General features: G+C 37.6%; 3 protein-coding genes across 3 annotated transcripts; 1 reads left to right on the top strand and 2 right to left on the bottom strand.

The window, feature by feature from the left end:
- The first annotated feature begins 8,754 nt into the window (after positions 1-8,754).
- On the top strand, positions 8,755-9,926 carry LOC129577109 (ras-like GTP-binding protein RhoL). Its single transcript, XM_055463571.1, has 4 exons — positions 8,755-9,010; positions 9,073-9,187; positions 9,270-9,381; positions 9,676-9,926. The coding sequence occupies exons 1-4, from the start codon at positions 8,889-8,891 to the stop codon at positions 9,924-9,926; spliced, it is 600 nt and encodes a 199-aa protein (XP_055319546.1). The 5' UTR covers positions 8,755-8,888.
- Positions 9,927-21,106: 11,180 nt separating this feature from the next.
- Positions 21,107-23,198, bottom strand: LOC129577074 (uncharacterized). Its single transcript, XM_055463536.1, has 3 exons — positions 22,952-23,198; positions 22,607-22,658; positions 21,107-22,368 (listed from the first exon to the last, which is right to left on the bottom strand). The coding sequence occupies exons 1-3, from the start codon at positions 23,033-23,035 to the stop codon at positions 22,058-22,060; spliced, it is 447 nt and encodes a 148-aa protein (XP_055319511.1). The 5' UTR covers positions 23,036-23,198; the 3' UTR covers positions 21,107-22,057.
- A 1,383-nt stretch (positions 23,199-24,581) lies between these two features.
- On the bottom strand, positions 24,582-26,321 carry LOC129577110 (dorsal-related immunity factor Dif-like). Its single transcript, XM_055463572.1, has 3 exons — positions 26,104-26,321; positions 25,843-26,027; positions 24,582-25,717 (listed from the first exon to the last, which is right to left on the bottom strand). The coding sequence occupies exons 1-3, from the start codon at positions 26,319-26,321 to the stop codon at positions 24,582-24,584; spliced, it is 1,539 nt and encodes a 512-aa protein (XP_055319547.1).
- Between the last annotated feature and the right edge of the window lie 857 nt (positions 26,322-27,178).

Raw genomic sequence — 27,178 nt, forward strand, 5'->3', positions numbered from 1 at the left:
GATCAGCAACAATTTCAAATTCACCGATGGAGAAAGAACAAAGAACTAGAGAGAGAGAGAGAGAAAGCAACGCCGTCACAGAGATTTGAGTCGCATTTGATCGGGATGTGGAAATGTGACGTTATTAATAGTGTTTTTTTCTCTCTCTCTTGTTGTTGCTGTTATTTGAGCAGCCAAAAGAAGCGTTGGATGTGTGCGACTGTGTGTGCATTATTACTGCGTAATTTTTTCGCCTGCGATTTGGCGACGGCTGTAGCTAGTGGTTCGATTCTCGGCCTTAAGAAAAAGGGGTGCGATTTTCTCACGCGTTCGCTTTTCTTTTTCGCTAGCTACGTTTCGAAGAGTCTTTTGTTCGGTGTTGTGTTTTTCCCTTTGATTCTCTCTCTCTCTCCCTCTCGCTCTCTGCATTTCGCTCACTCGACTCGGGCATTGTTCTTTCCATTGTGAGGTTGTAATGTTGTGCAATGTGTGTTCCCGATTCGTTTGCAATCACGGAGGGTGCTATTGCTGACGTGGTGACTGGTATGAGCACTGCGAGACGCTCGAATATTAACGAAGAAAAGGCAATAAGAATAAGTAACAAATAAACAATTGGAGTCGGAGAAGGTGAACGTGTGTGTAGCGAAAGACATACAACGCAATCGACGCTATTGTTCGTGGGCCAATTGTGTGTGTGTGTGTGTGTGTGCGTATGTGTATGCTGAAGCGCAGCAATATATTGGGAAAAATGATTGTTTTGTCCGAAAACTAGCTTCTTGATGCTGAACAAATGAAACACAAGCAGAAGATTACCATTGTTATGACTCATTATATAAATCGAAAAACATTGCCCCGGGGTGATTGTTTTTATTTCAGAAAACGTCTCTATTTTTTCTATGTTGGCTTCTCATTCGAGAACGGGAAAAATTATGACTCACCTTCGCCTTCGAAATGACGTTGGTGCTGACGACAGAGAGAGAGAGAGAGAGAGAAAGAGAGAGAGAGAGAGAGAGAGAGAGAGAGAGAGAGGGAGACAGGAGCAACGTGTGTGAGAGAATTTTCCCAAGCATCGCGAATCAACATCACAATTCCACGCCACCCTTCATTACGAAATTGTAGGCAATAAACGCGCAGAACTTGAAACCAGCAACAACTAGACAAATGAATGCGTTTCACACACAGAGAGAGAGAGAAAAAAAAAGCGAGAGAACGGCGATTTTTGTGTGGCGAGATACACAAAAAGATTTCCACGTGCAAAATGGGGGACGACCAAACTCAATACGAACAATCGAATTAGCATATGAATAAAGACTGTCTTAAATGTGGTGAATTCGATTCGTGGGATAGTTTTCGGTGCCATGTGTGCGTGTGAGTGAGTGTCATCATCATCTTGATGAATATAACGCGCACCTTGACTCTCTGCGTTGCGGCCAAGGTACTTATATTTTTCTTCTTCGCCGTTGATTTTTCAAAATCCCGAATCGAATTACGTTAGCAACTCAAAGACGTCCATGATCAACGACGCCCCGATACAACATACGATGAAGCAAACGACCGAAACCGTCAACGAACAAAAGATTCATATAGATTGAAGTACCACTTTGAATATACATATACGTACCTTCTACCAATATTCTAACGTCGCCAACTTGAAATGCATGCAACAATATGTACATGTAACTTTTATTCCAGCCGTTTGTCAACTTACCTACCGTTAACTTGCCTTTGGGGTGTTTACGGTGTGCGCACCTTTACATCGGCATCGTTCGACACTAGTATCGACATTTTTTTGTTTGTTATAACTGCATGAGAATGCGTAACACACACTTCTTGTTTGTGTTATTGCATTTATTCGCCCGATGGCGAATCATTTATCATCAAAATGGACTAAATGAAGCGCAATGAATCAAGAAAAGTACTCGAGATTGAGCAAAAAATGGACAGAATATTAACGTTTCCATGGAAAGGAAATATTGATTTCTTGAAATGATCGTAATCGTGCAATTTTACCTACATTTTCCAAAAGTATTCAGCTCTTTTCAAGACTTTTATTCTGATAAAGAGTAAAAATTATATCAAAAAAATCAGACTTACTTTAATTAACATAAGCTCCTTTGAAAATTGTCACTGTTCATCCACAACATGAGCAAGATTTCGTTCACCATTCGATCTAATGCGATCGCCTCTTTCCGATGTGCGGCCACGAACGGCGATGTTTAAATGTAATTAGAACTATTGCGGCATTTCAAAATGGTAATAAAAGTGTATAATTCCATTCGAAAGGGTGGGGAATGCAAGGCAATTCGCAATAACAGCCAAAAACAAAAATGTGGCAATAAAAATAATCAAAAATACACACGAAAATGGAAATACCATATAAATTATGTATTTTATTTAACTGCTTAATTGTAGGGAGTCGCAGAACTGTTTGAACATACAACGAACAAACCGAAGCGGACCAGTAAAAATAAGAAATGTTTGGATTTTGAGCTGCAATAACTTGATGGCTATTTTATCGTTTTTTTTTCATCGTACGTCTGTTGTTGGCTGGATTTTTTGGGTAATTTCGTGTCTTTAGACGAAATATTGATGCGATCGATGTACGTGCGCATATTCACCAACTCTACAATTATACATTTGGCTAATAATACTTGTTCCTGATTGCCGGTGCAGCGGAAAAATGTTTGCAAGTGATATGAAACGTTTAGTGTCTATAATTTGTATTCGTGTGATTTGCTTAAGCCACATCATGTGATTTGCGAATGGACGAATTCGAAGTGGATAAAAAAATTCAGTGTATTAATGCGTTTTTATTATCATAAATGCGTTGCAGTCATTCAAATGTGATCATTCAAACAGTGGAATCGTTTGATTTATGCATTTCATTCGTATTTCATTCACTCAAATTCGAATCAATTTTCGAGACACCGTCGAATGAGGTATCAGGGAGCGTTAGCCGCCGCTCGTGATCACAATCGAAATGGAATTCAAACGAATGTATTATTACTTGTGTCATTAAAAAAAAGCAGCGGCGAGCAAAAGAGGGGAGAGAATCTGTGTGCATCGTCCGCCCGAAAATCAAACTCAAAGAGGAAATATCAATGGAAAGACATACGGGCCCAAAAATATGCGTGTGCTCAGATCTCTTTTTTAGCATTCGACAGCTTCGGCTGCAGTCTCTTGCTCTGGCTCTAATGAAACGTTTTTCCAAGTGATTATTTAAATAATTAGCCAGCAAAAGCTCAAACGAGCTAACAAACAAGACTCCTTCGATATCATTCGGACGCGCGCGTTATTTTTTTTCTTCTACCGAGTAGTATTTTGGATATTCGTATTCTGGCCATTTCTGTCTTTTTAAATGATCATTTAATGATACATTCGTTTGCACGCGTTTCGTGTATTATTGTTCTTTTTCTCTCTCTTTCTCTCTCTCTCTCCTTCTCATGGTTGGAGTATTTGTGCTATCGTCCTCCTGTGGCTCGTTCTGGGGCGAAAAATAACTTAAATAAACACGAAATGCAATTATATCACAAACGATTCCTTTTCATTTTCATTACGAATAAAGTTCTGTGGATGGAGGCTACAGCAAATTTTACCCAAAACATGTATGCTTTCTCCGTACAATTCAAAATGATTCATCATTACCAGAACGAGAGAAAATGAATGCAACATCCAAATGTTCAAGCCGAATATCGAAAGATGATAAATTTTTTCAAAACCACCACATTTAATTCGCTTTGTGTTCGGCTATAATTTCAACATTGCATATCGCCGCGTCGCTGCTTCAAAAATTATTATTAACCGAAAATCCTCAAACACGAAATTTATAATTTATTTATATTTCATTTCTCGCTCAGTGTGTGTTTGTGAGTTGGGTTTTTGGGACGTTTTGCCTATTATCGCCGGCTGTGTTATTATTAGAGTCTGAGATGCAGAAGCAACGAAATATCGAATGAAAAAAACTTGTTGTTTTATCCTGCGGCCACTTTTGGATTCGGCGACGTTTTAATTTTTCTGAAATCAAGCAGCAGAAACAACAACAAAATAAACGAAAACCATCAACTTTTCTGCTCGTTACTAGCTCCAAGCGACCATCACAGTAGGTAAACTCAAATAATTCGCCATTCGGCGTCGAACCAACACATAAAACTATTCTTTTCATTCAAATATTATGCACACTCGCATTTTTTTCGCCTCAGAAATTTTGTGGTTAATGTTCTATGTTGAACCAAAAACAAAATCATTCAACAGAGAAAATATAATTCAGTGATAAAAACCGAATGTGTTCGTTAAGAAATTTGAAGAAAGAACTTTTGTTTGTCGAAAAAATCGTCGCTTCATAAGAAGAAAAAATCAAAAAAAAGTAAAAACATATGTTAAAAATGATATTTTTATTCAAAATTAGTAATTTTCTATAGAAAATTATTCATTTGATATTTGATTTTCCATGAGAAAATTTATTCATAATCATATTTTATTCAACATCGATTTGATTGAATCGATCACATCAAAAAGTCGTTGACGATATACAGAAATTCGTTTGATGGCTTCATTTTTTCCTTAAATTTTCAATCATATTTCGGTTTCATTCTTATTTCCCGGTGTGCATTGATGTTTCGGTTGAATTGTTATTTGTTTTGCGCGAATTTAACTCTCTTTCATTTGCTTTTCTCTTCATTTCTTTGGGTTAGTCTTTCATGTAACATTCTTCAACAGTTGAGCGTTGGAAACTTCAAATGGAATTGAATGATTCGTAACTGAAAAATATTGAGCACGTGTACAAAATCCCTTGAGCGAATCGTCAGTCGTGATCGGCGAAACAGCTATACAATAAATTGATGCCAACCCACGAAATGCGATATTCTACCAAAAGCAAAAACAATGTCGAACCTCAAAGTTCTGTTCATTTTCCTCTCTGACACGAACGACTAACATCTCGAAGCCTGTATTTGCATCTCGAAGCGCCAAAAATTGCATTGATTTTGTTATTGGGCCGGATGGAAAAGTATGATGATGAAACATGTTTCGATGTTGAATCTAGTTTGTATAAAATAGCTGAAAATGGTGTGGAATAGAACGGGAAAAAACAACATTTTGATGAACAGGAAGAAAGGGAAAAACATCCTGAAAAGATGTTGATATGCATTCAGTAGACACTAAGATTGCTTTTGTTGTTAATCGTTAAAAATGACATGCCGCATGAGATGATAGATACAGTGAGAGAGAGAGAGAGAGAGAGAGAGAGAGAAGGCGAAGGTGAGCATCTGCCTACAAATTTCGCGCCTTCTTTTTTTCTTCATTCCATAATAGACGTTTACGAGAGAACGAAACGAATACAAATTACGCTTGAAGATCGTTCATTTAGTGTCTTTTGGTAAAAATGCTTTTGCACACGCCATTAAACAATTTACACAATTTCTATTGTTTGTCATCCATTTCGAAGCTGTTTACAATTGCATCACGCTCACATACATACACAACACACAAATGGTATCAGATTTAAGTGACAGTTTTTTTTCTGTAACTAAAACAACGGCAAGCCTAATCGGTAATAGTTTACCTGCAGCCGTTAGCCACATACTAATCGAATGGATAATTCGGTTTTTTTTTTCGAAGGAAAAAAAGAGCACGATTCTGAACACGAAACGGTAATCACAAACGACCGTAGCATAAAATGAAATTGTGTGTGTGTGTGTGTTCAAAGTATCATCCTTTTTTGGGATTGGTATCGATTGTGCGACGACGATCGACGTACGATGGAACGGACCGAAATTGACAAAAGATAAATGTTTTGGTCAAATGAAAACTCTTTATGGACATCGGTATTGACAACACACGCAGCAGGCAACAACACACAACAAACAATGGACCAACGATGTAAACAAATTTATGAAGACAAAAACTCAATGGACGATAAAGAAAAAGAAGTACAAGACAGAAACAACAACAACAAATACACACAGAACTCCCGAATTCGAGGCAAAACAACCGACAGAGACGCACAGAAAGAAACGAAGAAAAAAATCATTGAGCAGCACGTGATTTATGGCCGGACGGCATCAATTGTTAGCATGCAACCAGCATTAGAAATGCAAACACAAAAAAGTGTCTAAAATCCAGTTTGAATCCATAACCTTTTTCTTATTAAGTTTGGTTGGTTTTTTTCTCTCTTTCGCTTGAGTTTCGGTAGTGATTTTTGGCACAGCTACTTCTGACTTGTCAGATTGCAATTTTCCTGCTAAATTGATTATAATTAGATTTGGGGAAAGAGAGAAAAAAGCGGTCCATTATAGATTTTGATTAAGATTATTAGAGAAAGTCGGCGTGCCGATCGGCTGATGAACACCACTTTTTTTTCCTCGTTCATTTCCTTTCACTCGTGCTTGCGTGTTCAATGCGAGTGGGCTTTTTTTTACTACTCGTTCTACCTTTAAAAATAACCTTTCAATAATGATTTTCGCGTGCGCTGCCCAATGCTGCATTCAGGCAACTACTACTTTTCAGCTACTAAACAGAAGAAAAAAGGAATCGATCTCGTGACACCGTAGCCTTGATTAGATTGAACAAATTTGATTTTTGTACACCGTTTTCGGAAAAAATTGAATGAAATGTGCAGCAGGCAAACGAATCAGTAGGCCGATGTAGGAAAAAAAAACTACAGAAAGGACTCTGAACTGAATACCTCCATCGCTGAACAACGAACACAAAAACATTTTCTCATTGTTGAATTCCATGAAAGAAGAAAAATACACACAAAAAAGCGTAACGATTTTTTTCTTCGTCGCTGTATATGTTTGTGATTATCTGTTTTCTTTTCATAAGCACGGAACGGAGGGTGATCGAAAAACATCATCGCTTGTGTCTCGATTTTTTCTTCTTCTTCTGTTGTTCCGTTGAAAACGGCTACGGAACAAACGATAAAATATATGATCATTCAAACACATTAGACACCCTTACAAACGACGCGCAAAAAATGATGTGCAACGACCAAAGTGGAAGGAGAAAAAAATGCTTTTTGAGAAAAGGATCGATTGTTGTTAAGCAAATGTTGGGTTTTTTTTGCTGACGTCGTCGTCGTTCTTTTGTCTCTTTCGTCTGTAACAATTATTCCCTGTTGAGAAGACACTGTGAGAGTGAGAGAGAGAGCAAAAAAAAACAACTCATAAAATTCCATGAAATCGCTAGCTGCGGCGCTTGGCGTTATATTCAGTGTTTAAAGCATTCGTTGTTTTGATTTCGCGCTTTCAACTGTCGGAAAACTTGAATTTAGATACAAAATCGGGTCTCGATACTACACTTTGTATATTCCTAAAAAGAGGGTACTTGAAAATGAAAGGAAAAAAAAACGTTTCATTTCTGCGTGTTTTTTTCTCTTCTTCTCTGGCGCTACGTTTCTATTTCATTTGCGTTTGTAGTTAGAAAATACACACAGTATTCCCTCCACGGTGGTCGCCTAACGCCAGTACAATAAAAGATGCGCAAATTTGTGCCATGCAATGCACAGCACAATAAATGCTAGTACATTCGACACAAAAATGATTCGGTAAGTTTCATTTGCCAACGCCACACATTTATGTGCGACGCTATTTCATATCGAATCACCGCATCACGGACGAACAATAGACAAGACGCGCATATTGAAGTAGTACACAAGGTGATGGCAGCAGTAGCTTGGCATTACGTACGAAAAGCATTAATACGATGACGACGACGACGATTACCGTTACTAAGGGTGAGTTTATGCATACGTGAGCTGCAGACGCTCACATTTCGTGGGCCAATTGTGGGAATTTTTATTCCTTCAACAACGACAAACGAACAAGACCAAACGAATTTTTTTTTAATAACTTTTCTTCTTTCGTGTACATATTTTAAATACGCACCGTGGCGTAATTCGAACCAGTTAGACCAGTTCTCCGGTCTTTTGATTGTTAATCCAAGTATAAAAATGTACAATGATGTTATTCTTTGACTATATTTATTTTTTTTCCTTCACTTCTTGTAAACGAAAGCCGGCTCCATTTGTATGTTCTGTTTCGTGCGCGTCTCTTCTTGTGTTTTGTTCTATGCACACTCTATTATTAAACATTTTTTTTTCACAAACAATAAATCGGTCGTTATTAGATAGCGAAAATAATATTCGAAATCAAGCGATTTTTGCGTGGAATGCCAACGCTGACAAATGAAACAAAGACTCAGTTTCATTTGACGCGATTTTCTCTTCTTCTTCAGCGCCAAATTGGCACTGAAATAAGATATATCGCGTTCACAATCAGATTTTCTTCATCTTTTCAATGTAGCAAGAAAAAAATAATAATACAAATGTTATGAGTGATTTAGCTTTGACACATTGACGGTTAGCAACTGTGTAGAAAAAAAAGCAGCAACAGAAGCAATATAGCATCGAAGAGCCCTGTCATCGAATGGAATAACGGACAAAGGAACCGAACGGCTAATAAAGCAACTCGTTAGATGGCCATAAATTCGTTCAATCTTCAATGGACGATTAATTCCATCCATAAAGCACCAATATTCAATTCAACAACCATAGACACCGAAATGAAGCATTAATGCCGTTTTTCATACTCGTCTTGGCCACCATGATCTAGTTCAAGCCAATTTGATCACCGCCACGATAGATTGTGTGTTGTGAGTTGTTATTTTTGTTTTTTTTTTCTCTCTGCCCGCGATAAAATTGTTGATGATTAGTCATACACTTAATAACGGCTTGGATAACTATTGAATCAAATGAGATTTGCTTATCACATGTATGTGTCGAGAATTTCACAGAAATGACGCAAATTTATGATTAAACCGTCAGAATTTATGATCAAACCGAATGCGTACACTTAATTTAATTGAATCAATCAGTTTGGTGTTGGCTGTTGAATGTTCCGGGTGATTTAAATATGTGTGACAATTCGGTGGTGAAACACATTGTTTTTGTTGGTGATGGAGCCGTCGGAAAGACGAGTCTTTTGCATGTATACAGTAATCAAGGAGAATTCAATTTGTCATACGTGCCAACGATGTGATTGTGCGAAAATCTAAAATTAATTCCGAATTTTAATGAAATAATCACATTTTTTTTAGATATGATCTCGACGAAACCGAGCTCATACTGGACAATGCCAAACATTTGGTGAAATTACACGATACAGCCGGCCAAGAGAACTATGATCGATTAAGAAATATCATCTATCTATATGTGAGTTGACGAAATATGGTGTTGATTTAAATGTTGATGTTCATTTCTAGTCGCAACGTGCAGTTGCATCAAATCATTCAAGGCCGATTGTTTTGTTCTCTGTTACAGCATTGATGATCGAGCATCGTTTATAAATCTTTTTTGCAAATGGTATCCCGAAGTGAGACCCTACAAAATGCCCATTGTACTTGTCGGTACGTATTTTTTTTAATGTGAAAAAAATACATTTCAGAACAGAAAAGAGTGATAAAAAATCAGCTGTTATTGTTCTCTGTATGGCAGTGAAATTTATTCAATGATATCAATTTGATATCATTCCTTTTTTTGGACACACAAATCAACGGAATGACTAATTTCCGAGATTTCATTCCATTTTTTTCGTTTGTGTTTCTCTCTCTCTCTCTCTCTCTCTCTCTCTCTCTCTCTCTCTCTCTCTCTCTCTCTCTCTCTCTCTCTCTCTCTCTGTGTGTGTGTGTGTGTGTGTGTAGGCACGAAGAGTGATTTAACCGTTGGAATAAACATTGTGCGAGTGGATGAGGGTGAAAAATTGCGGAAAAAAATCAATGCCAATCAATTTCTCGAATGTTCAGCGAAAAACAATCACAATGTCAATGAGGTCATTTATGAAGCGATTCGAGCTGCTGTGGCTGGACCATTAGATCCACCCAAAACTGGATGCTTTAAAACACTGCGAAAATACATGTGCTGTCACAATAATGATTACGATAAACTTCTGTAATAAGCAAAAATATAAATAAATAAATTTTTAAAAATAATAACTAATGTGTTTTGAATGTCTTCAAATTGGATATGATGGATTTGAGACTGAATTTTTGCTGCTGCTTGATGTAATAAAGCCTTGTTTCGCGTCAAAGTTCAATGGAAAAATGGAATTTATGAACCAATTTGCCACCAATCTGGCATCGATTTTGGCATCATTTTCTAGATGAATATCGAAGTTTTGACTAGCTTTCACAATTCAAATATCTGTAAAATTATCGAATAATCAAAAACAATCGTTGATTCTTCCATTTTTTTTTTCACAGATTTCGACTTTTTTTCACAAACATGATTCGTATATTTGATGAAAAAAAATATCTTTAATTTTCAAGCTAGGAATTCCTTTTGAAATAAAAGTCGACGGTTTCTGCTTCAAAAGAACCGTTGAATGGTTTCATATAAAATGAGCTATTTTCGCGTTGTAGTAAATCATTTCGCAAAAAATGTGGTTCATTCAACCGTGTCGATCAGTGTCGATGTCGATCATAGTTCGGTTATGTGTGTGTTCAAAAACTTGTCTTAAGCCCACGAGCCGTTTATAACGCTATCATACAATTTTATTTTTTGCTTTGCGTCAATGTAATAAAGTTTATTGAAGAGATTATTGGCAGATGTTGATAATCTTGAAAATCAAAAGAAATTTTGATTTAAAAAAATAACCGTCTGAATGGAGGCTAGAGAGTTGCAGTTGCTGTTGATGAGGGCACGCGCCAAAAAAAGAGAATTGAATATTGCAGCCTCTGTAGTTTTTTTCTCTCTTCTTGTTGCACAGTAAAAGGCCAACACGAAACCATTTTATCTACGCCACCACCACCACCAACATCGCAAACGCAGAATCTGTGTGTGTGCGTGCGTGTAAAAATGATCGTAGTTGACAATGAATCAAACTGCATTCGATTCATACCGATTACATATTTTTCCAGAATGACAAAAAAGTACGAACCGAATCAAAACAGAACCGATCACTATGAATGGCAGAAGAAAAGAGATCTTGTCTCCATTGTTGAAGGCATTATCTAAATTTTGTAAGAAGCTGCTTTGTTGTTGATATCTGGTTTTTCTCTACTAATTTTTTTTACACATTGCATCGTTGTCTCTCCTTCTCTTCCTCTATCGCTGGCTCGTTCCATGAAACGTACTATTTTTTCTCAAATGGAAGTTGGACAAAACTGGATGAGTTCTTTACCTTCGCATACTCTATATCGTTGTTACCATTGTACGCTATTTGTTTTCATATGATTTTATTAGAATATTATTTTTCTTCCGAGTCGAATTCCCTGTCTCTCTCTCTTTCTCGTTCGTGTAGCTTACTTTTGTTCGCCATTGAAAACCACAAAAATGTACAGTTAGACGAGTATTATTTTTGATGGCGCATGCCCATCTCTCTTTTGCTATTCAGTCTTTTGATCTATGGTCGATTGGCTGATGTAGCAAGCCAAATGAAAACATCTTTCGATCATAAGACGACAATGAAGATGAAGAGGAGAAGAAACTCATCTCAAATGAAGCTGGCATGTGTGCGTGTGAGTGTGTATAAAGTGAAGCCGACAAATGAAGTTGGTAATGCTACGTAATTTCGATTTATTTTCGATTTGTCAGCTGTTTGGGTTTAAAGAACTTTTTTTTTACTTTACCTTGATTGAATGCAACTTCAACAGATCGTCCCTTTAAATTGCGAGAGTTCTTGCATTCTACTATAACCGTAGAGCGCTATACTACCAATATATACACGAAACACACAGAAAAAATTGAGAAAATAGACTTTTAAATATTACTTATTCGTTAAGAATGATTTGAATGGTTGCAACAGCACCGAATTTAATCTGAATATATTGAATGGAATTGCGATCGATGACGTTGAGCGCATATAATAAGTAAGTTGAAGGGAGAATGACACACGCACATACAACAGCTGATACATTATTTTTTTTCCTTCTTCTTCTACGGTGCGTTACTTTCGATTTTCAATGCAGGAAATCGGAACAATGCCAAACAATTGAGGGAAGCATTTTTACCTTGATATATGATTCGTTGCACCCAAGAAGAATCTCTTTGAAATCCATCGGTTGGCTGTGTGTGTATGTGTGTATAAATAAAGGTCACTACACTTAGACAATGAAAAACGAATTTTTGACATTGATTTATTGATTCGCATTCGGGCCCATTCATCTATCCAAATAGAAATTTCCGAGCAAAAATTGCATGATTACTGGCATTAATGATGATCTTTGGTGCCGATTTTTTTTTTCTGCGACCCGGGCACACAAATAGTAATTAGATGAAACTCGATGTGAATAATTTAGAAGTTGCTATTTAAAAGCCCGACAGGCGTCAGATTCCTATGACAACTTATTATTCATAACTGTGGCCGAGTGGCGCATCTTGAGGCGATTTTTCTCGTCTTTCTTAATTAACATAAGATAGTTAACGAAAGGTGGCAGTGGCAGCAACAGCAAAAACTATATGAAGGTAGACAAGAGAGAATGCAAGAAATTGTAGCTAAATGTTCTGTCCCAGCAAATTTGAGATTAAGCAAAAGCCAGCGCGAGACGATAAAAAGGAATACATCAGAGAGAAGCGAGATCGCGCGGTCAGAAATAACCGAAAAAAAAGGTTCAAAAACATCATTCGCGCGCGCGCGCACATTTCTATGACCATAAAATAATTTGATAATAAAAACTCCAAATCGGTCTCTGCAGCCACGTCATGGATACACCGACGCGGCAGCGGCCAAAAGCCAAGAAGCCACGGCCGAAACATAAACTTTCTGAAACACAGAAAGAACCAACACAAATTTCGTATGTACCAAATTCTGAGAAGTGTATTTTTATATTCTGTCATCTTTATCCCTCTCTACACATAGACACGACGTCGTTTGCTTAACTTTTGATATTGTTATTATGATTTTTGGAAAGAAATCTTTTTCACATTATTTTTTCTGCTCTTTTTTTTCTTCGGTTTCATTGGTTTTACAGGCACACACACACACGAAACTATTATGTCCGGCGAGAATGAAATAAGATATTCGGTCGCATCAAATCTCTCATAACTCTAGCAACAATATAAATTCTGTGTGTATGTTTCTTTTTTTTCTCGGTCGAATTTTTGGATATATTTTTTTTCTTTCTCGCAAAAATGGGAAAAAATGTCCTCCAGCAAATATTTAAATACCACAAACGCGAAAAAAATGCATAAAGTTTCGCTTCGTTCTTCAAAATGAAGAGCAAGAGAGAGTGAGAAAGATGAAGAGAAAAAAATCCACTCACAACGAACTATAACGAATTTAACAAGGAATATGTATCAAGAATTATGTGCTGAAACCCATCCATATATTATCTTTAGCAGTAGAACCAGAGAGAGAGAGAGAGAGAGAGAGAGAGAGAGAGAGAGAGAGAGAGACTCGGCGAACAACAACAATGCAAACAGCCGAAATGAATGAAAAGACAAAGGCCATATAACTTAGAACAGCAACATCGAACGAATGCACAAACGAAGGAAAGAAAGAAAAAAATCGCACAGAATGTCTAATGAGGCAAAATACGCAGACAGACGCCTACACTATTGAGTGAACCGCCTGTGCATCTCTCATTGCATATGCATTTTGCGGGAGAAAGACAGAACGAACGAACAAACGAAATAAAAATTATGTCTTCGATGAAGAAGTATAATTAAAAGCATCGCGATATACAAAAAGGGTCTTTGGATGCAATGATGACGATGATTTCGTTTTATTTTATTTTTTTGTTCGGGGCCAAATCACACAATCGATTGTTTTTGGTTTGCAAATGAGTTTTCATTTAAAACAATAGCGACAATAAATGGAGGGAAAAAAAATCCGTGGTCATTTGCTTTCAGCAAAGAAAAAAAAACAACACAAAATCGGACCGAATTCTTTTTAATGACTTTACACCCTCATGTGTCTACGAAACTAAAAATGGGCATCTATTGTTGATCGTTGTCGCCAAACTGCAGCACATCAAAAATGTGTGTGTGTGTGTGTCTGTGACATTCGCAGAAAATCGGCATCAGCCCGAGTCAGAGGGAGCACAGAAGACAGAAAGAGAGAGAGAAAGAGAAAAAAAACAGTCAAAAAGCGTTTGCAATTCTCGGAACGCTCTCAAAACCGAGAGAACAAACGACATTGTAAGTAATGCGTAAGTAAGGAAAATGCAAAGACAGTAGAACGCAGAAAATAAACCAATTATGTTGGGTTACCGTTGATCATTTGCCCGCCGACGCTGCGACATGTTCTCAGCCAGCGACAAATTGTGTGGATTCGCAAGAAAAAAGGCAGCCAAATTCTTTCAGCTAGGTAGAAAAGAAGCAAAGAAACGCGCAAGCACACGCGCACATATGAGCTCAACACAAGCCATTCTGCAATGAAATAACTGCTGCGGCTGTATGATCAACGGAGAAAAATTGTCGTGGAAATGAACCGAAACGTTTGATAAATGAAAAAGAAGAAGTCGAAGAGGACAAAAAAAACTCCGTGTACTACGTATGTGTGTATGAGTTGTTCAAGTTCTTCTATAGATCACTGAGAGAGCATTCGATGTGTCGTAAACAAATTCAACGAATTCAGAATGAAGAGAGAAAAAAAAACTAACTAAAACAAGAAAAAGAAACGTATCGACGACATTGCCAAACGAACGAATGAACATGCATGCTAATAAAATGCGATTAAACAAACTAAATGACAGTGTGTTGACAGTAAATTATACCGTTGAAAGAGAGAGAGAGAGAGAGAGAGAGAGAGAGAGAGAGAGAGAATAAAAAGGACGGAAACAACGTCGAGCATACACAAAAAAAATCCAAACGACGACGACGTGGAGAGAACGAATATGATTTAATATTATGTGGGATATATGCATGTTGTGCCCAGCGACGGAATAAGCGAGATGGAGAACAGAGCAAGAAGAAAAAAGTCCGTCGCACTACAGCAAGTATATATCAGAGAGATCAGAGTTATGAGCTGCAATGCGAGCCAAACAAAACGTAAATCAAGTGAGCAAGAGTCTCATTTTTGTCATCTGACAAATAACTTGTAACTGGTTAACAGGTTTGTTGTTTGTTCTTTTGTTTCAGCGGCTGCAACGAATGCGGACCAACGAAACAAATGAGAGAGAGAGAGAGAGAAACACAGGCACACACACTGAACACGGAATACAGCGATAATAATATCCGAAAATATCGAGCGCAGGAAAAATCACTTTTTGCATCGAAATCTGTGTAAGTGCGCTAGCAGTGACTAATGAGGCATTTTCTTGCTGCAAGTTATAAACGCATCGACTTTAATATCAAACCATAATTATCCAAATTAAAATGCGACTAATAATTTAAAATACGTCGCCAGTGCGTATGTCATCGATCGAATCATCAAGATGTTTGCAGCCATGTCATTATGGGCCGGTGAATGAGCGCGTAGACGTGAATGCACGCACGCACTCTCATTCCATGTTTCGCATATCCGCCTTTTTCCGATACAAGCGCGGGCGCGCGTACCTCCAGCTCACTCTGACCATCTATCATCAGCTGAAGCAGCGGTGTGGCGGCGGTGGCGGCAGCAGCAGCAGCATCCGTGATTTCACCCATACAGTGTACTTACCATCTGCTGTAATTAGCACCAATTGATTTATTAATTAGTTATTTATGGTGTCTTAAATGCGAATCAAGACGACAGATCGCCACATCCATTCTTTCGTTCGGTTTCATTTTTTTACTGCTGCTACCTATCGATAAAATCAATCTTTTTTGATTTCACTCTTGGCAATTCCGATTTGATCGGAACTGTCGGTAGGCCGACAGCTCACATGCACACACGCAAATTAAAAGAAAAGAGGTTGCACACGAACAAATGGCGCGCTCATTAAATTACGATTCATACTTTAGACTAGATGAATTTATATCGGACGACAGCAGCAGCAGCAGCGGCGGCAACAATTTTACCCAATCAAATTACACGCAGAGCATTTATATATGCACAACGAATTGATAAACAGTGACACTCGACGACTGATTATTAATTACGATTTGCATTTTTGTCGTTCGAAGGTGAGCCGTACTCCGTTAATTAGCATCTCCATTGCCCGACGCCGCAGCAACAGCAGCGACAGCAGCACGGACAGAAAGAGAGGGAAGGAAACACATTTCTTACTGCACTCTGTCTATTCCCAAATTACACCGTACGCACACACTGATTATTCGCAATTTCCATTTTTCGACCAATCCCATTCACAAATGGCTTTGCTCATTTTTCCCATTTTATTGGTGCTTCTTATTTTAATGCATAAAATATTAAATTATCATCATTACGATTGTAGCAACACATTACTTTAGATAACTAAATTAAATCGATTTTATGGTGTGGTGTGCAATGCAAATGCTTGATGCGCTGGTTTCTATTAATGAATATTTGTTGTCGTGGTGTTGGTGTTGCTGATGCTCTGCTGCTCGAGCAAATCACCAGAGTCTAATATGTAAAAATCCAATTGGTATTTTAAAGCGCCACATTTTCTCGTTTGCGATTAACCATTTTGTACGAGTGAATTGATCAAGTACGCGAGCCCATTATACCGCGCATATACTGGTTTGTGTATGTTGGCGCGCCGCAATTTCGGGATGAATCTCTTTCAAACTGGTCGTTTAGTTAAATGAAATCAAGCAAACGACGTTGCATTAATTGTGCACAGATATCACTAGCAAATCATTTAATTATCAAGAAGCGAGCAAATGCGCTCACTGCATTGTTGCTGTTGATTGGACGCGCTTTTGCATCATTTACACACTCACTCGCTCTCTCTCTCTCTCTCTCTCTCTCTTTCTCTCTCTCTCTCTCTCTCTGCTCATTCCATCTGGCGCATAGATAATTTACTGTGTAATGTGAATTATGCACTGGTTTGCTTGCAGCTATTCGTGCACAACTCTTCCGAACGGACGAATCTTTTTGTGTGTATTTTTTTTGGTTTGTTTGTTTGGTGTAAATATTATTATTTTATAAAAGATGCAGCCTGTGCCACCGATTTACGCTGCATGCTTTTCGAACGAAGAAGAAGAAGAAGAAGAAGAAGAAACGCACCAACCGAATTGAAAGCCAACTCGATCAACAACAAAAAAAAAGCGAAAATAAAACAACAACAACGTCCAACCAAAGCAACGCATATGAAGTCAAATTGATGTGCAGAGAACCGAAACGAGCTCGAGCATGTGTTGTTGTTGTTGTTGTCAGCACACATGCATAATTTAGCTAAATTCAATTGGCTTAAATTCGATCATTATTACGTTAATATGCGAATGCCACACGCCTATTTTTCTATGAAATTATTCTCGTATTTCTCCCTCTCACTCTCACATGCTCACGCTCATTCGTTGGCTCTCTTCGGCTCTCGGTATACTCACACGTGAGCGGACGCGCGCGCGATCACCATACACACGCGCGCGCTCGTAAGCATACACCGTGATGGGAATACGCACACACACACACACACACGGTCACCTCTTGTTTGCTGTGCGCTCGCTTAAAACAATGCCAAACACCAGAACAAAACGAAAACAATGGAAAAACGCTTTGTAAAGCAAATGATCGGCGCGCGTAATTATTGCTTTCATTACGATGTGTGAACATTTGACGTCTATTTAACGAGCTTATAACCCCCTGCTTTTCATGCAAACGATAATTAACTCTCACCACACAAACTCTTCATAATAAATTGCGCTTCTATTGTTTGGTGTTTGTTTTTTCCACTATTATTTTTTCCAACTTTTGTTTTGAATTGATCGAATTTTTATGGAAAACGGTGGCGTCGGCGGCGATGACGGTGGTGATGGTGGTACTCATAATGCATGACAAAGATATACGAAACACCTCATAGATTATTTAGGATTGCATGCAGTCTGAGCAGTGTGCACTCAATCGAATAAACAATGAATATGCATCGCATGCGCAGTGCAGCAAAGGTGTTGATTTGGAAAATTGAGCAAATAATACCTACAATTACCGACCAAGGACTGTTCACACTTTATAATTCCATTATCAATTTCAGTAAATTGGCTGGATTTGGTTCTTAATTGAAATCAAGTCGTATTCAACAAACACATATTTTGATCGAGAAAGAACTTTGACGATTTTGTTGTGATTTTCTTTGCTTTATCACAATTAAAACAATTTTATTTGTTCAGTAGCATAAGCAAAAAACAAACAAGGCGCAGAACTATGAATAGAAAGACGTCGAATGACGCAAGTCAGTGAAATGTTTCGAGTCAGACGATGGTTGAGAACACAAATGAAACCAGAACGGTTGTATGTTATTCGTTATTATGGCACTTATACGACAGACTAACTCCTACTGTTGTCGAATGCAAAACTAATATATAAAAATCTCTAATCCAGTATCTGTCGAAGAAGTAATTTCGATAAATGACAATTGCAGCATTTTCAGTCTATAGAAAGAACAAAATAAGAGCGGAATGGTATGTCGATAGCCATTATAACCTCATGAATTTCGAAAAAAAATCAATATTGACATATTTAGCAAACAGTCCAAAAATGGATATTGTTTGTGATTTGGAATGCTATTCTAAAAAAAACGCGACGGTAAACATTATCCGCCCATGCACTCAAAAACCCTTTTAAGAGAAAAACTCTCGCCATAACTTGGAGAGAGCAAAAAAATAAATAATTAAATAAATAAAGAGACAAGTCGATTTCCATTTGAAAGTGGCGAACCAGTAAATGTAAAATGGATAAAAATGAGTGCATTTCCAAGTCCATTATTTTATTTGCATTGGAAGATTTGCGAAATGCATACGCGTTTATTGATTTATGAGTGAATGTGTTCGATTGAGATTGCCGTTCAAATTAGCATTGGTTATAATGATTTGGTTCTCTTTTTTTTGGTGTGCGCAAATGCTCGTGCGCAAGTATGGCACGAGATTGAAGCGAGACCAGTAAGAAGTGTGCATAATCATGAAACGAACGGCATTGAATGATATGCCAGCGGCTGCAAAGAAGAAGAAGCAACTAAAACACGGCATGCATCTCGCGCGAATTGTGCAAGCATGAGTGGCAGTGGTGGCGGCGGCGGCATCATCGGCTGCTACTCTTGCAGCAGAAAGAAATGGCCACCGTAAAAATGCAATGCACAGACAATCAATTGTCGCCCGAGGCGAAAACAGCCGTGTGTCTGTGTGCAAAAAATGATGAGTTTTGGTCAAGCCAAACCATTATGAAAAGCCACCACGCGAATTGATAGTGCGCTACTTGCAAATACACAGAGAGAGAGAGAGGAAAAAAGAAGCACACATCGTATGTATAAAGTAATCACATCACGAAATGTGCGTGTGCACATCAAGCGTCGTACGACACATAAAATAACATTGTACAATTGCACCCATAATTCGTCTTTCGCTCTCTCAATGCTTTGGTGGGTTCTGATCTTTTTTTCCGTTGTTGTTGTTGCTGTTGTCATTATTGCTGTTCGCGAGATAAAGATTTTCGCAATAGGCCTGTGAGCAACAAATTCTTCCTCCTCTTTTTATTTCATTTCGGCCGTTCTCTTCTCCCATTTGAATCGTGCACTGTGTATGGTCTTTTTTTATTCATCTGTTATCGGCGCTGTGCACCGTTTTGAATCGTGGCTTTGGGTTTAGTGCAACTTGATAGATTATAATGGAGTGCACAGGTTTGTTTTTTTCGAGTATGTGATGTGTGCTGTGGTGCGCAGAGCTGACCACAAAACAGTCACACTCCAATGCAAATGTCGAAAGTATCACTCAAGCCAGCCTGGTTATGGGCGATTCTTCAAATAGCCTAATATGCAAATTGGAATTGTTTCATTTTCGGTCCAACGTTTTTGCCACCTTCGTTTATTTTTCTTCTTTTTTTTTTGCTTGTGTGTTTTTTTCGGTTCGTTCTAAATCTTCATTTGCCCTAGAAAAAATTTCAATGTGAAAATTTTGAATCGAAAACATACTGTGCCACGTTTCAGAGTGCGATTATCGATGCAAGTAGCCGTTAATACGTTTTGATCAGTGGCCGATTTGTGCGTGTTTTTCTTCGGTCATGTTCATCATCATCTTGTGTGCTGTAACATGTTCAAGCGAACAGGTAAAACATACAGGCGAAACACGACAGAGAAAAAAAAACACTCACACAAAACGACGATGATGCACAGACGCAACAGAACGTCGTTCGTTTCGCTCATCATAAATAAATTTCCTGTTGTGAAATAATTAATTAAGTTAGAAAACGCAAAATGCCGCTCACACTGAAAATTAACCGTATTTTCACCGCCTCTTGGTCATCTTTTTTTCTACTCTCTCGAACACTGAAAAATAAGCACGAACGAGTGCTTTGCTAGGCTTTTTTTTACTCTCTCGCATCCATACTCCAAACATAATTAGTTATGCAGTTGGAATTGTCTAAAACCGTAATCACATGAGTGGCCGATGTATGCAAATCAACATGAGCATCTAATCAAGTGGACTGTGGTAAAAATTCAGACAATTTTTTTTCTCTCTCTCTCTCTCTCTCGCCTCTCTTCGCTGACGTCTAATTTATTCATTAACAGCAAAATATTATTTCATAGTGTAAGGGATTTCGATTGAGATTAAACAACACGGTGCGGAGGAAATCTTTATTTGAATAAAAAAAAAAGAGGAATGAAAAAGAAAAACATTGTTTGAATCACGCTCGATTCGGTGGTATTTTGTCCACAGTGCAAAAAGCGTACTGTGTACCAAATTAGAACTTAAATTGGCTGCTGTTTTCAATGCTGTGCATAAATGGCATGTTTACTTTTTTGTTGGGCTTAATGGCTAAATGAAAAGACGTTTTAGATGTTGGAGGGAAGAAGTCTCTTTCTCTCACTCACTCTTTGCTCTATCATTGGATTGCCCGAAGACGTGTGTTGGTATCAAATGCAATAGCCATACTCACCGTCTTGAGAATGTTAGATCGTCGTCGTCGTCGTCGTCGTCGTGCATCTTCATATTGAGTTGTTGGTTGAAAAAAAAAGATGTATTTTTATTATAGAAATATTGTTGCGCCCAGTTGGAAACATTTGCACGAGCGATCCACAAAGTATTGATCATTTTTACACGACACATCGAATCGAATTGAATCGAGCCGAGGCACATTGGTTTAACACCAACGTTTTGGAATATGTGCTCACAAACATCAAATGCGATAAAACATGTTAAATCGTCAACGCAGCAGTTAATTTACCATACCGTTTTGTGTTGCCAACATCGTTCATCTCTCATCATCATTCGCCACCAATCTTCCTCTCTCAGTGCTTGCCGTTCAACATGCGCTTCAGGATTAATTTATTTAATTTTTACCTCTTTTTATCTCCCTCTCCTTCTTTAAAGTGTCGCTCTCGCTCTCGCTGTCTCAACATCGCATACATTTTTTTTCTGCTTAGTTCCGTGCTCAGTTTTTATGTGCACGCACGATCTGGAAGCCATGAGATTCGGAGTGGAATTCGATTTTATGACAAACTAATTGGATTCGGGTGATCCTATCGAAATGAAAAAAAAGAGACTACAACGTATGCTACAGAAGGATTCCATGTCGTGCATTAAGATGACAACTGCATTTAACGCAATTTTGCTTCGGGAGAAAATTAACACGAGCCCACAAACACTCAACAACTGCTCATATTTGCATCGACATTTTCATTATTTTGTTGTTGCTGCGCGCTTTTTTTTTCAATTGAAAGGTGAATAAATCAAATTTTATGCTGAATTAATTACTATGGAATTTGTTCGTACTGTGTGAACCAGAGATATATATATATTTATGCACAGTGTACACACGCCTCGATACAGCTTCACCAGTCCAACAGAAACAGGTTAATATATTGTCATAATCTACAATGCACATGATTTATGATTCTGTTGTTTTCACAACTCCAAATGCTCTTTCACGCAATTACCATTCATTTCACCAATTTTTTTTTCTTCTGGCTTATTTCATTATGGTTTTTTTCTTTATTTCGGCATTTCTTTTTTCTGTATTCGTTATGGTTCAAATGAATGATTTTTTTGACTTTTTGAATTATTTCGCTGGTGCAATGGGGATTTATCGTTTAACTATTGGGCACTAAATGCCAACGGGAAACGTTCTCGTGCTTTGGCCTTATTCGTTTTTTGTATAATCATTTCACGGTTTGCCTCTTGGATTGCCTCCCATAGTTTTGCCTGTGACATGATCTGACGCATTAAATCCTCGACAGCCGGCTCGGAATTTAAATCCAACAAATCACCCAATCGATCGTTGTTTGCCGAATTTAACTGTTGTTGTAATGCCGCTTGCTCATCATCACCACCGCCACCACCATCGAGCTGCTGATTTCCATCCACAGCTTGCTGAGCCACACTTTCAACGCGTTTGTCATAGGCAGCTGGTTTTTTGTTGTTATGGGGGTAATAATTGCATTTTAATCCATTGGAATTTGTTGATAAAGTGATATTTTGAATAAAAAGCAAAATAAGCATCGAATTGAAAGGAAAAAATATCAAAACATAGGCAAATTTAGCAATGGTTTTAAAATCCAAATTGTATTGGTTTCACATGTCAATCAATTGCAACAAAATTTGCGTTTTTTTTTCTGTTCAAATTTGAATTTAATTCAAACTCACCACGTAATGAATTCATGAGCATACATTTTCTGGAGTCATCCGGCTGGCAATCCTAAATCCGAAAACAAATACCAAAATGATAAAATTAAGCCGCCAAAAGCTGGAATTGTCATTTTCATTCAAAATTGATATTAAAATCTCTATTTGATGGTAAATCTATTCTGTTCGAAAACGAACTACAAATAAAACAATTTACGATTGAATGTTTTCAATAAATTTTTCAATTTGAGTTTTGAATGCGAAAAATGCCATTTCCAGTTTTCGAGAAAAAACGCCCGTTGTGTGTGTGAGAAAGAAAAAACTCGAGACGAGTTGTGGTAACGCAAAAAAAAGTATCGTAATCACTTGATCAAAGGCAGCCACTTTCCACACTTGATAGCTGAGGAAGAACACCAATAAAAAGTTGAATAGATTCCACCAAGAAAACATGATGCAAGTTTTTGCTGTACAAACTATTAGAAAAAGTTCACGATTTCAAGTGAGTTTTTTTTACGCTTCAAGTTCGGTTTTTTTCTCTTCTTTTTTCACAAATCCAACAACTGTCCATCCGTCATCGGTCAACTCTACTACCAAACTGGCTGTTTGCGTTGCATGTCAAAATGTGAAACTGAGTGAGATTTATGTGGAAGGTTCGTTTTTATATGACAATAAAATGGATGCAAGGATATTGGTAATCGAATGGTGTTGAGTCATTGGATAAAAAATGAAATACGCCGTTCATAAATATGCGAAAAGAAAGAAAAAATAGAAGAAGAAAACGATTCAGTCATTGAGTTCTAAATGGTAAATGGTTGTTCAATAGTAGTACATATACAGGGGTTGGATTCGTCATCAACCACCCGTGCAGTTACTTAAGTGCAGTACCGTGTGTTTTTAACCCATCATTGTTTCAAGTGTGAGTGCAGAAAATTCATGTCTCAATGCAGCGCCGCATACGCGTCTGCACTAAATATGAAACACTTACAGAGAAAATGACGAAAAAAAAGTCTGTTTCATTACAAAAACAAGCAAATCAGATGAGAGAGAGAGAGGAAGAAAGGATTGTTGATTGTTGACCCTTGAAGTGCATTTTCGCTCCAATTCCATTTCACAGCAGCAGCTACAACAACAACCAATTATGCCAGCTGAAATTGTGTGTTGTGTTTAGTCGTTGCATTTTATGGAATGAATCGGAAGAGGAACACGGATAATGAAAGCCTCCTACCAAACCAAATTCGTACACGGCATTATTAATTTAAGTGTGAGAGATAGAGAAAGCGGGAAAGAGCCACAACAAAAAACACGACGATGAACATTTCAAATGGATCGATCGAAAAGGATTTCATACCGTTGATTGAAGCAAATGCTTGAAACACGTTGTTCTCTCTCTCTCTCTTATAAAATCGTACACCAAGAGGTTGGGCACAGAAATCGAAGTGATGATAAAACAGAGGTTTTCACTTTTTCTTTTGCTCATTCGTTTCGTTTCGCATTTATTGCCACTGCTGATAACAACCGAACGGAAAAAAAGCGCGAGCGGTGCATTCACTCGTTCCACCTTCTTTCTTTCATAAATTGAACTCATTCAAAACGACGGAATAACGAGAGAAAAAAAAATTCGAACGCACAACGGGCGTTATTTCTTGTGATTAAATTGCAAGCCGCACAAACAAAAAACAAAGTCAAACATATGCAACTTTTTCAGAAATTAAATCGAAAACAAGAATTATTCATATGATTTTATCCAATGAATGTTTGACGCATTTTTCTTTTCGTTCGATGGGATTGATTTGAATGGGACAAAATGCGATGGACTGAATTCCTATGTTTGAATTGATTTCATCATTTTGCTTTAACAAGCCGATTCAGAATAGGTGCTAGACGAAGACATCCTATCGGACGTCAAAATATATTTTGGCCTGTTCTCTTCGTAATGCAATTTGATTGAATAAAAACAAAATTGTTCTGTTATTTTCATCAACAATTTTTTTTTTTATTAACAAATGACATTTTCTGTCTCAAAATTCAGTTTGCTGTGGCAATAAAAATCCATCGAATACTTATTAATGATACATCGTTTCCAGTGTGGTTGTTCGCCATATGATTCATTTAAAATCGAACGAATTGAGTGTTTTTCATTGCTTGCCTTAGTTTGATCGCTCAGCCGGAATTCACGCGCACAAAATCTAGGCGCCCATAAATCCTCATTCATTATCTCATCATAAATTTGTTTACTGCAAGTTGATATCTTGAAACAGACGTGTGGATCCGTAATATTTGAGCTTTTCAGTTGCTCGACCTCAAACAGATCGAGGGTAGCTTTTGTGTGCTCCGTAATATGTTCGGTGATGTCTGTGGATGTAACCGTATTCTCACACTTCGAAATGTGAATTTCATACACTGAACGATTATTAGGCGATTTGTTGGCTGCTGGTTTCGATCCCCTTTCATTTTCAGCCATTGTGACATTCGGTTGATTGTCATTGGTCACTACGTGATGATGGTCATTCTTTATTTTCGGTGGGCTTACAATTGTATTGATTTGATTGTGGTGTGCATGTTGATTATTTTCCGGCATAATTCCATTTGGTTTCTTACGTTTTGACTTTTGTCCACAGTCTTCATCGAAATTATACATACTTTGTGCATTTGCTACGAATGCAAATGATTGTGGTTCACTGTATTCATTATCCGATGGCCGCATAAGTTGAACAAATACCTTACGCGCTCCTTCGATATTCAGATCACGGTACTTTGGCGTTCTTAATGTAATCGCCAACTGATAATGAAGCTTCATAAATTCGGACGTTTTATGGTTGATTTCTTCTTTCCAAATGACTTTTCCATCGGCATCTTTCTCATAGAATAACACCGATATATCCTCGAGCTTCACTTTGCTACACAGTATTATCATTTTTTCACCACCAGAAGCGGATGATCTGGTTGAGCTCATTTCGACGATTTTTAACGAACCAGTGTACCTTTTATCCATAATTGGGTCTGAAAGCACATAACCGATTGGTACAACATTGTCTTCATCGGTGTCAGCTCCATTGTAAAGAAACGCTTCGAAACACAAGCGCACACAGTGTAATTCAAAGAGATGCGGTCTCTCAATGTAATCCCAGCCACCTAATGAAACGTTAAAAAATGAAGAATTTGTTCTGAATTTGCATTTAAAAAAAAAGAAGAATTTTTTGAGCATTATTTAAACCCTGTATGTTTGTTAGGGAAATTTTTTTTTTTAAGTTTCTCACCTCCCGTTGGATCGATATTCGCATTCATTCGAAGCATCAACGACTCTTGAATACGACATTTTTTGACAAACACAACTCCGACATCTCTAATTTTGATCGTTTCCTTCTGTGTGACGTTATATTTTAGCAATACTTCTCCACTTAGTTTATTTTTCATTTTTATTGACAACTTGTGCGGATGCTGCCTGAAATGATTGAATTTAAAGGTAGAAATTGTTAAAAACATTTGTCAAAAATAAAGGAAATATGAATCGAACGTACTTCGGTGTGCCGTTATCACTGTTCGTAACGCAAGTTATGCGTATACCAATCTTTCCGGTGACATTGCCAAGTTCAATGGTTGGATAGGTTTGTTTGTCTTTGGTTGAATTTACACCAAAAATTGAGCCACTGTTTCGACCTTCGCTTTCATAACGAAAGCGGTACGATTTCCCAGTTGGTTGTTCGACGATTTTCAAGTAAGGTGCATTGGTGGCCATTGTTGGAACAATAACATGTATCTTCACTTATTTGATTTGAATAAAAATCACAATGAATTGATTATTCTTCTCTTTTGTCTTGGCACTTACTTCTTGTGTGTCTTATAGTATAGATTTTCTCAGCAATCTCGTTGTGATCTCCTGAAGCTTTTCAAATCAACTAACGATGTTAATCGAATAGCAGAGGTATATATGCAAAACATTTTTGTTGTCCTCCGAAATACAAATGCAATTTGCTACCTACCGTTGCCGAAATGTTTTAATTTTTGGGTTTTTACCCAAAAACATTGCGGCAGTTTAGCAGTAATGGACGACGCTTTTCGAAGGATTAAACAATAGATTTTCTCGGCTCTTATCATCTTCACTTTCTTGCAATTCGTATCACAGGTGCACAATCCGTTCAAGTGGTACCAATTTAATACTTTAAATCTCCCCATAAAAAGATCGCTAATAAAAGCATTGAAAAATCTACTGTTTTGCTACCGACGAAATGGTTCTAAGAAAATGACATGATCACATCGTTAGCCATAACTTTTTCATACACATCTTGTCCTTCTAAATATATTTGCGTTTTTTTTTCTCTACGATGTTTGATTTTTGAATCCTTATCGAACATTCAAGCTTTTTATAGGAAAAAATAGAATTCAAATCAATTTCAATGGAATAATTCAATGAGCCAGTTAAAGTCAATACTTTCAATGCTCACGATTATGATCTTTCGTGATCTTTTCCACGTAGATTATATAAGTACCGTAACTAAAAACAGCGGTTTGGTTTTACACATATTGTAATTTTCAATCTCCTTTTATTCTTATGGTTTATGAGTAATTTTTCCTTTCTTTGTTGAAATCTTTCCT

This window comes from Sitodiplosis mosellana, unplaced genomic scaffold (assembly GCF_009176505.1).
Source record: "Sitodiplosis mosellana isolate CC-2019 unplaced genomic scaffold, AAFC_SMos_1.0 Smas_scaffold_6197, whole genome shotgun sequence".
In the NCBI taxonomy this organism is placed as follows: Eukaryota; Metazoa; Arthropoda; class Insecta; order Diptera; family Cecidomyiidae; genus Sitodiplosis; species Sitodiplosis mosellana.